This window comes from Trypanosoma rangeli (genome assembly GCF_003719475.1).
Source record: "Trypanosoma rangeli strain AM80 chromosome Unknown Tra_15.4_contig_00533, whole genome shotgun sequence".
Taxonomy (NCBI): domain Eukaryota; phylum Euglenozoa; class Kinetoplastea; order Trypanosomatida; family Trypanosomatidae; genus Trypanosoma; species Trypanosoma rangeli.
In genome coordinates this window covers 1-9453 of record NW_021706281.1, presented here as the reverse complement: position 1 = coordinate 9453, position 9453 = coordinate 1, and the positions used below count along the sequence as shown (strand labels likewise).

Genomic DNA, 9453 nt, shown 5'->3' with positions numbered 1-9453 from the left:
ATGATCAACAAGGCAACGACTTCACCACAACGTACACACTGCGCAACACAACTAACGACAATCGACGAGTAACGGACAACAATCAAAGAAAAGTAAAAGACAACAACGTGAAGAGTTTCCACAAAGAAAAGGAGGCACGTCACCTAGCTGAGGAGGAAGCACGTCGCCTGGCTGAAGAGGAAGCACGTCGCCTGGCTGAAGAGGAAGCACGTCGCCTGGCTGAGGAGGAAGCACGTCGCCTGGCTGAGGAGGAAGCACGTCGCCTGGCTGAGGAGAAGCACGTCGCCTGGCTGAAGAGGAAGCACGTCGCCGTGTTGATGTGGATTTAGTTAGTGGTGGGTGCTTGTCTTCTTTGGGTGAGGAGGCTTCGGTGGTTTTGCTCTCTTCTGAAAAGCTTGGCCTACTTGAGCATGACGAGAGTATTGACAGGTTAAGGGTTGCCCGTTTACAGCAGGATGAGTATTTATCGCTGGCTCGTTATTTAATGCTGAACTGTGTGTTGGTTTCTTCAGGTCGGGATGCAACGGATTGTTCAAAGATGGAGGATGACGATGGCTGGAGTGAGGATGATTTTGACAAAGAAGAGATGCGGTTTGCAAAGCCGCCCACTGCGAATGTTGCTGTGTTTACTTCGACGGGGAATGTGCACCTGGAGGAGGGGGCGGATGAGGAGTGGGATGACTGGTAGCGTTTTTCATTGCCTTTGAACTTGTGCCCGGTGTGTGCATTGTCATGTACTGTCGCTCCTTTTTTGGAGCTGCACGGTTCTTTTTTTTTTTTTCTCCTTTGTCTTGTGCGTCTTTTTGGCTTTTTCTTTGCGTACATTTGCTCGCACCTTCCGTTCCCAGCGTCACTCTCACAGTTTTGGGCGGGGGGTGCTGCGAGCTTCGTTTTTGCCTCGGCGACGCTGTTGTCTTTGCTTTTGACCTTTTTTTTGGTTTTATTTTGTTTGTTGGTGACCTTCCCCGCGTGTAGGTGTTTTTTGCCCAGGGTGAAGAGAAAAACTTCCTCACCCCATCTTCCCGCGCAAACAATGACCAGCGAGCCAGAGTCAACCGATACGGACACTCAGCCGCAGCCGCAGCAAAAGACGACTACTGACGCGAAGAAGAAGGCTGCGAACTCGTACTATTATTGGCACGGTCACGAGAAGGAGCGTGCTAAGGTGGGGGATGTGGCTCCAATGCCCACACCGCAGCTGGTGAAGAAGTCGGAGAGCGTTGACCCGCTCCCCATCGCCGCCACAACTTTCTCCATCACGAAGTACAGCTGGGGTGACGCTGAGAAGGTTGCTACTGTCTACGTGGAGACGAAAGTTGAGGGGGAACAGCCGTTGGTGGACGAGACGTTGCAAGTGGAGTTCCAGCGGCGGAAGGTGACTGTGTCTTACGCGGCGAACGTGGTATCGTCCAAGGCCACCACGTTGCGGCGCAAAAAGCAGCTTTTGCTGCACCTCTGCAAATCTATTAAGGCGGATGAGTGCACTTACAAGGTAAAGGAGTCGAGTGGCCAGGTTGTTCTGCGACTTGTGAAGGAGAAGCCCTCGACATGGTTTGAATTGATTGGCAAGGACGCAACCTCGGGCAATGACAGCGACAAGGACTCCGAGACGGAGGGCGGGGGCGGACTTGTGCAGGAGGAAGGCCTTGAGTGAAGTGAACCTTGTGAAGTTTTTTTTTTATGGCTTTAAGTGATCCTCCGTAGGGGCCTCGCGAAGCCGCCAGTGCGTGCAGAAAAATACTATTACAACTTCTACTAATATTACTATTGTTATTATTATTCATACTGGAAATGGTCATCTGTAACTACTTTTTTTTCTTTTTTTTTTCTTTTTCTTTTTCTGTGTCTGCAGTTTGATGAAGAGCTACAACCACTTGCGCTTCATGTGCTGCACATCCTCGCGATGGAAGCAGTGCCACAACCGTCACGCTTTACTCTTTTTTTGTTTTTTGTTTTTGCTTTTATCAGGCGTGCAGCACGAGGGGGTTTGTTTGGAGGGAACAACACGCTTCCCTTGAAGTCCCTATCAACATTTTTTGAACGTTTTCTTCACATAATACGGACTCGACGCCATCAAGGTTTGTCTTTGCACATGCAGCGGTGCCTGCCGAGGCAGAGCCTATACATGGTGCCGGGGGGGGGCCGTTTCTCTGGTGCGGCGATGCGGTTGCATGCCACACTGCTATGGCCTTGCCTCTCTCTGCCGTTGCTGTACGCTTCACACCACATGCAGTAGGGGCGGAGGTGAAAATAGTGGCGGTGCGACTAAGCGGGAGGTGCTCAAAACCCCATCTATTGTTTTCTTCGGTGGGGACATCGTTTCGCTGGTGGCTCTCAAGATGTTGCGTGAGCGGCTGGAGTGCATTCGGGCGACAGAGACTGTTGCCGCCTCGGATGCAGGATTGATGCCTCCTAGCCAATCACACCTGGCAAAAACGGCGGAGGGCAAACAGCAGCTAGTCGTTGTGTGTCCCTTTTTACCTGCGGATCCCAGTGTCATTTCTCAACGTCACACCCGACAGTATCCTGTGGCGCGCTACTGTGTTAAGCACAACATACCATTGATACCAGTGGACCATCCAACATCGATGGCGCGGAGTACAACGCTGCGGTACCTCCTTAACCCTTGGCGTGCTGGCGAGCAGAGCAGCAGTGCGGCGGGGAAGCAGGTGATGAGAGGGGAGGAGGAAAATCGGTACCTCTTGGGCCAACCACTGGAGGCGTTTGATGTTGCTGTAGTGGTGTCGTTTCGTTACTTTATTCCAAAGAAGCTGTTGGAGCGGCTGCCTCGCACTGTCAACCTCCACCCATCGCTGCTGCCACGTTATAGAGGCGCGAGTCCCATTTTTGCCCCGCTCCTTCGCTGTGATGAAGTTGGCGGGGCGAGCGTCATCAAACTGTCGCCAGAGCAGCGTCTGATGGATTCCGGGGACGTGCTGTGGCAGAAGTCCATGCCCATTCCACACGACATGAGCATCCGTGAGTATTTTCCCCGTGTCACAGAAATGGGGGCGACGGGGCTGTGCGAGTGCATTTTTGGTGGTGGACCCTCTGCAAGGGCGCCGGAGCATGACTGGCGCGACGTGGAAGACGCGGATGATGCGGTGGCGAAAGCCTCGATGTCTCCCACTTGTGACTGGCCCCGCACCTTCAATGCCCGCTGGGTCTCCGCGTGGCCGCAGCGTTATGACGTGCACTTCACGAAGGACCCGTATCACGCCCCTCTTCTCCCCAAGAACAGGGCAGTCATCCGCTGGGGCACCATGACTGCCGAGGAGGCGTATGGCACGTGGAGGGCTTTTGTGGGCGGAGATTACTACAACCCAACTGTCAACGCCACGCTTGACAAGGGTGCAACACCGGTGCGGGAGCAGCTGCTGCACCGGTTGCTAGCTCGAGCGGCACGAGAGATAAGGACACTATCTCATTATAGGCAGTCTAAGGATGGGACAACAGAACTGAGAGGAAACGAAGAGAGGATCGGCAAGAAGGATTTCTTTTTAGAAGGGGTTGGGGTGGTGAAGGAAGAGGCAGCAGAGATGCCTTTGACGATGGAACCTCACCCCAACCACCTTCAGCGACATCTTCTTATCAGCTGCACCTTTACAAATGCTGTACACCCGAAGGACGTCCCTAGTGCCGTTATTCGGGAGCTGCACCAGTTGGAGAAGGGGGAGGTTCCCATCGTAACACGGAGCGCCTATGAAGAATATCAGCACCAGCAGCAGGAGAAGCAGAAACATCAGCAGCACTATCGCATGGGAGTTTATATTAAACCTGGCAGTGCATATTTCCCGAGATCAGTTGACGAAATGTGTGCGGTGAAGTGCCGTGAGGGATGGTTTGTGTGGCAGGCTGCGGCGTTGAAAGGGTCGACTTCACAGCCAGCGGGCTTACTTTGCAAAGGTATGGGAATGAAAACTGGTGTGTTGTATGTTGGTTTATTCGTGGAGAATAATAATGGAGAGAGCGAGTCTCCTGCTGTGAATGTCTAACAAAATATGAACGTAGCTTGGATTGCATCTCACTGTGTAAAATTTTACGCAGTGTCGTTTGTGGATCTCGTGCACGTCATGTTTTTGTGTGTGTGTGTGTGTGCCGTTGAGGGAAAGTACATGACCCAATTTTATTTTATTTTGTTTCTCTGTGCACATGCGTATTCCTCCGTGTGTTGTGCCTGTTTCTTCAGCTGCTGGTGGAGTTCTCTACGCCCCCATCTTGCCTCGCCTCGCCGCCGTCCTCGCAGGAGAAGAAGGAGAAAACCCTGTAAGGAATGGGTATTAAGGGTCGAAGGAAGCGACTCCGTGAACGGGAGCTGAGGGCGGGTGACGAAGGCTCTCAGTATGACGAGCGGGGGGCTGTGGGTCACCCCTGCGGTGACGGATACGCCGACGATGACGAAGTTGCGGGGGTGGGTGGTGGGATCCCGCAGCCCCCAATGGATGCTCACGGCGTGCCGCGCATGAAGAAGACGGACTTCTTCAACATGCAGGACATGGACTACCTGGACCACATTGCGGAGGAGCACGCAAATCGGCACACTAGCCACATGCGAAGGAGACAGCGGGAGGAAGATGTTGACGCCGCCATGGCCCAGACGGAGGAGTTGCTGCAGCACAACTACGGCACCGAGGATGCCTTGCAAGCTCTGCTTAGTCAGCCTAGCCGCGTTGGAATAAAAAAGGGAGAGGAAGGACTGCTTGAACAGCGTCGACGCGTGGGCAAAGGCCCACGCTTCAGCCATCCCCTTATTGGTATTGATCCACATATCGTACAGGGACTAGAAGCAGAGGGCTTCTGCCGCATGACGACCATTCAAGAGCGAGTTGTCCCGTATGCACTGGAGGGTTATGATCTCCTTGGACAGGCGAAGACGGGGTCTGGAAAGACGCTCGCCTTTTGCGTTCCTCTTCTGCACGCCACGCTCAGCCTTGTGCACAAGCGACCTAACGCGACGTATAGTCTGCTGCTCGCCCCCACAAAGGAATTGTGCGTGCAGACGCATGATGTTTTGAAGAGTATCTGCCAGCACATTCCCAGCGAGGTTGCCGCGTTCTCCGTACAGCTCATTACGGGCGGGACAAAAGTAACTGAAGAGCGTCGACTACTAGTGGCGGGTGCCTCCATCGTTGTGGGTACGCCGGGTCGCGTGCATGACCACGTGCAACACTGCGTCCACTGGGATCTAGGGCGGCTGCGCTTCCTCGTTCTGGATGAGGCAGACCGAATGCTGGCAGACGGGTTTCAAAGGGATCTGGACGCGATTGTGCAACGCCTGCCGCAGTCCCGGCAAACATTTCTCTTTTCAGCAACCAACTCAAAGTCTGTGCGTGATCTTGCACGACTATCGCTCTCCCGTACCCCACTTTTTATTGCGACCACAGGCAAAGCCCCATCCCTGGTGCACATGGAGGCGCATGGTGGCACAACCGACGCCGTGGCGACAGCACCCGCTGAAATGCCGCCGTACAGCTCCTACGCCGACCCATTGAGCGATGATGAGGAGGATGAGACATCCGTCTCAAGGGAGTCAAGTTCGACGCCACACCGCACGAAGGGAGACACGGAGCCAATCCCGAGCACGCTGCGCCAGTTTTGCCATATTGCGCCCATTGATAAGCGTTTGATTTGCCTCTATGTCTTTGTGAAGCGGATTGCTCGCACCTCAAAAGCGATGGTCTTCTGTTCTACCATTGCCAGCACAACATTCCACTTTCAGATGATGGGTTCTGTTGGGTTTCACAACGAGGTGATGATGCTTCATGGCCATATGAAGCATCGTCAGCGTGTGACTGCATTTAAGGTCTTTAATGAATGGAAAACAGGCGTGCTGTTCTGTACAGACGTCGCTGCCCGTGGCCTTGACATCCCAAACGTGGAGTGGATTTTGCAGTACGACCCGCCGCTTGACCCCACCGAGTACATTCACCGTATTGGACGAACTGCACGCGCCGGGAATGTCGGGAACGCCCTCCTCTTCCTTGCGCCTGAAGAGGTGGGTTTTGTTCGCTACCTTTTTAAGTTTAACATCACACTGGAGAGGTACCCGATGCCGCAGAAGCTTCCGTCAATCCAGATGAAGTTGGAACACGTGCTGCAGCTGGACCCCATCGTGGCGAAGAGTGCTGTGAGTGCCTACCGGGCACACATCGGGGCGTACCAAAACCACCTGCTGAAGGAGACCTTCAGCATCCGGCGACTCAACTTGGCGGAGCTTGCCCGGAGTTTTGCCCTCACTTCACTGCCGAGTGTCTCACTGCCTAAAAATACGGAGGAGGGGAAGCAGCAGGAGTATGTTAAGGGCAAACTCAAGTCCCTGAATCGCCGTCGACATGAGGCGAAGAAATACTACGAGGCACAGAAAACGAAGCTTTGCTGGACGCCCGATAGTCGGTTTGTTGGCGCCGTTCCACCGAAGTTTTAATGGATGTTTTAAGATCTTCCCCTCTGCTCTTTAACGTGTTCGGCTACTGGGAGTGGGGTGCCTGCGATACCAAGCTACTTCACCTTCGCACCTTTGATATAGTGCATGCTATTATCCGCATCCCCTGCTTTGGGCATGCGTGCTCTCTTTCACACTTGTCTCCTCGTTGTCACTGAAATTGGCGGGGACGATGTAGGCAGTTATTGTGTTTCTTCTGTCCGAAAACTGTCGGGCCTTTACGTTTCTTCTTTCCTTGCCTGCCTTGTTTTTTTTTTTTTGTTTGTGTGTGTGTGTGTGTGTGTTTCCCACGCGTGGCGCAGCACAGTTGGGAGGGCGCACGGAACGCATGAGTGATGGCGCTTGTCTCTGTCGGGACAACCTTATCACCGCGGCACGGTGATGGCGCGGACGCCGATGATCTCCACCTCCCCGTTGTGTTTTTGGATGCCACGCACCCGTTTTCTCTTTTGCCGCGGCAGGAGGACGGACCGTGCCAGGCGTCTGTCACCAACTACCTGTGTTTGGGGAGTATCACAGTTACACGCACGGGAATCATTTTTTCTCTTGTTCTCGGTGCGCAAGATGGCTGTGAATGCGGGCCGACGGCATGCGACGACACTGCAATGCTTGAAGTGGTTGTCTTCAGTGATGTCATCGAGGCTGTAACGGGGTTTCGCCGGTGGGTCTCCGCCACCTCGCGCTGCACGCTCTGCTACTCGCTGGAGTTGCTTGGCAGAGCGCACTGCGTCGTCTTTAGGGTGGACGGAATAAGATTTGCTTCACCCCACGTCAGTGATGTCAGTAACACGGACACGACAGTGGAGGAGGTTGTCCCGCCGTGGGTGCGCCGCGTCACAGCTGCCACAGGGCTGCCTGTTGAAACGGGCCTCTGGACATGCAGCGAAGGCGACGGTGCCAGGGAGGTTGACATGCCACATTCCACCTTTGCCTGGAGGAGGCTACAGGCGGCGGGCACTATGAGGGGAGTGGGAGGTTCTCGAAGTGTTCAAGAAACAAAAATGGGTCCTGACGCAGTGGAGTGGGCGATGCGACAGCAAAACCTTCTTTATGAGGCGCTTTCTGAGCATGTTTTCCTCATGCATGAAGAGCATCAGGCGAGGGAGGACATCTTGCTCAGCTGGGCATCGCTACCCATTCGACTAGTATCATCATTATCGACAGCTGCGGCAAAAGCGCGACTGGGGACAAATATCGCACAAACATCGCTGAGTCTGCGTGGTCGGGTGGCGACGGTTCAAGCAGAGACAGAGGTGCGTGGAAAAGATGGCATCGGCATCGCAGATGAAGTGGCGCAGCTCCTGGCGGAGGAAGAGACAGTGGCACGGATGAAGTTTGAGAAGTACGCAGCCACCGTGCGGAGAGGTGGCTCTGGGAGCCAAACGTCAACGGATTGCTGAGGAACGCCGTAAAGATGCATCGACATCCAAATTTTCATTGAGTTCCTTTGTTTTGCCCTCGCCACATGTTTCTCACTCCTGCTTTTTGCCTTTATACCACTGTGTATGCACATTACGGCGCCACATCTCCGTGATGCTAAAATCCCTTTTATCTGGTCTCTATCGCCAGCAAGCTGAAAGGCTGCCCCACACCTCATAGAAGAGACCAGCGGAGTAGCAGGCGCAGGAAGGATTGAAATAAGTTTTTTTTTTTTTTTATCTTTTGTATTTATTACTTTATACACGTCTTGCACTCACAACAGGAATGGGGGATAACGAAAGTCGTAGGAGGGAAATTACGGCGCGCATTGGCGCAGCCACACGCGAAGCCCAGTATGCCTTGATGGTCACCTCACCACAGCGTGTGACAAATGCGATGTCGGGGACGCACGCGGCCCTTGTCGCGCTTTCTGAGTACCTTGCTTTGCCAAACGGTCTTCCAAAGGCTGCGGCAGTGGCAAAACGCATTGCGAAAATGTTGCGGCACATTATGGTGCTGCAGCGCCAAGGGAGCACTGCGGAAGAAGGCACCACACAGTCCGAGACCGACATCAACGACGCACACATGAGTCATGATCACTTTATGCGCCACTTCCTCGACGAGGCCCCTGAAGACGATCACGAGCTTCAACAGCTGCGGGAAAAACTGACTGGCTTGCAAGAGGAGCGTGACAGCGTCGTTACACTGCTGCATTCTGCCCAGCAGGAGCTCGCGACTCTCAAACAGTCAACAGACGGTCAAACGCATGAATCATCACCGTCATCGGCGGAAATAGAACACATGCACAACGAGAACAGGACTTTGAAAGAGATCCTTCAGGAGGAAATTTTGAAGACAAGAACCTTGGAAGAGACCTTAAGGGATTCTAACGAGAAACTACAGCAAATGCACCACACAAATGCCACACTTAAGGTTTCCTTGGAGCAACATCGCAGCGCACTACAAGAAAATGAAAAGAAAATGGCATCTGCAGAGCGAACGGCATCCAGGGCTGCAGTTATGAATCCGGAGCCGCTTGACAGTAACGAATTGGAGGCACTTAAACTTCAAGTCAAACTACTGCATCAAACACTCCGAGAGTGCAGTAATAACACTGACGCTGCAGAGATTAAGGCTGGCAAAAAGACTTTGGTAGATATCCAATACGAACACCATGAGCAACTCTTAGCAATGAAGGTGACGCTAGAGGAACAATACAAAATAGAAAAAAATCTTAACCAACAAATTAACGACCTCAAAAATTTCATCGTAGACACAGAAAAAGAGCTGGAGCGTGAGCGGCGGCGCGCGGAGGAGGCCGAGCATGGCGCACGAGAGTGCGTCTGACTCCGCGGAGCAGCGGCACTACGAGCAGCTGGCTACCCTTGAGACCGCTCTGGAGCAGCAGAGGGCGGACCACGCCGCGGAGGTGGATGGCCTTCGCGCAGCACTGGAGCGTGAGCGGCGGCGCGCGGAGGAGGCCGAGCATGGCGCACAGAGTGCGTCTGACTCCGCGGAGCAGCGGCACTACGAGCAGCTGGCTACCCTTGAGACCGCTCTGGAGCAGCAGAGGGCGACCACGCCGCGGAGGT

General features: G+C 53.8%; 6 protein-coding genes across 6 annotated transcripts, besides 7 other annotated features; all 6 read left to right on the top strand.

Annotated features, from left to right (window-relative positions):
* Positions 1–329, top strand: TraAM80_09207 (vesicular transport-associated repeat protein; the record flags this gene model as incomplete). The annotated part of the gene is made up of 1 exon (XM_029385904.1): positions 1–329. A coding segment is annotated over one exon (329 nt), but the record flags the coding sequence as incomplete, so codon positions are not given.
* A 581-nt stretch (positions 330–910) lies between these two features.
* Positions 911–955: a sequence feature (A-rich).
* Positions 956–1033: 78 nt separating this feature from the next.
* On the top strand, positions 1034–1654 carry TraAM80_09206 (uncharacterized protein; the record flags this gene model as incomplete). The annotated part of the gene is made up of 1 exon (XM_029385903.1): positions 1034–1654. One exon carries the CDS (start codon positions 1034–1036, stop codon positions 1652–1654), a length of 621 nt encoding a protein of 206 aa, XP_029234242.1.
* An 84-nt stretch (positions 1655–1738) lies between these two features.
* Positions 1739–1781: a microsatellite.
* Positions 1782–1812: 31 nt separating this feature from the next.
* Positions 1813–1842: a microsatellite.
* Positions 1843–2171: 329 nt separating this feature from the next.
* TraAM80_09205 (putative methionyl-tRNA formyltransferase) lies at positions 2172–3995 on the top strand (the record flags this gene model as incomplete). The annotated part of the gene is made up of 1 exon (XM_029385902.1): positions 2172–3995. The coding sequence occupies one exon, from the start codon at positions 2172–2174 to the stop codon at positions 3993–3995; it is 1824 nt and encodes a 607-aa protein (XP_029234241.1).
* A 79-nt stretch (positions 3996–4074) lies between these two features.
* Positions 4075–4098: a microsatellite.
* Positions 4099–4273: 175 nt separating this feature from the next.
* Positions 4274–6424, top strand: TraAM80_09204 (putative ATP-dependent RNA helicase; the record flags this gene model as incomplete). Its single annotated transcript, XM_029385901.1, has 1 exon — positions 4274–6424. The coding sequence occupies one exon, from the start codon at positions 4274–4276 to the stop codon at positions 6422–6424; it is 2151 nt and encodes a 716-aa protein (XP_029234240.1).
* A 262-nt stretch (positions 6425–6686) lies between these two features.
* Positions 6687–6701: a sequence feature (A-rich).
* Positions 6702–6726: a microsatellite.
* Positions 6727–6777: 51 nt separating this feature from the next.
* Positions 6778–7842, top strand: TraAM80_09203 (uncharacterized protein; the record flags this gene model as incomplete). The annotated part of the gene is made up of 1 exon (XM_029385900.1): positions 6778–7842. The coding sequence occupies one exon, from the start codon at positions 6778–6780 to the stop codon at positions 7840–7842; it is 1065 nt and encodes a 354-aa protein (XP_029234239.1).
* A 242-nt stretch (positions 7843–8084) lies between these two features.
* Positions 8085–8115: a sequence feature (A-rich).
* Positions 8116–8146: 31 nt separating this feature from the next.
* Positions 8147–9208, top strand: TraAM80_09202 (uncharacterized protein; the record flags this gene model as incomplete). The annotated part of the gene is made up of 1 exon (XM_029385899.1): positions 8147–9208. The coding sequence occupies one exon, from the start codon at positions 8147–8149 to the stop codon at positions 9206–9208; it is 1062 nt and encodes a 353-aa protein (XP_029234238.1).
* Positions 9209–9453: the final 245 nt, after the last annotated feature.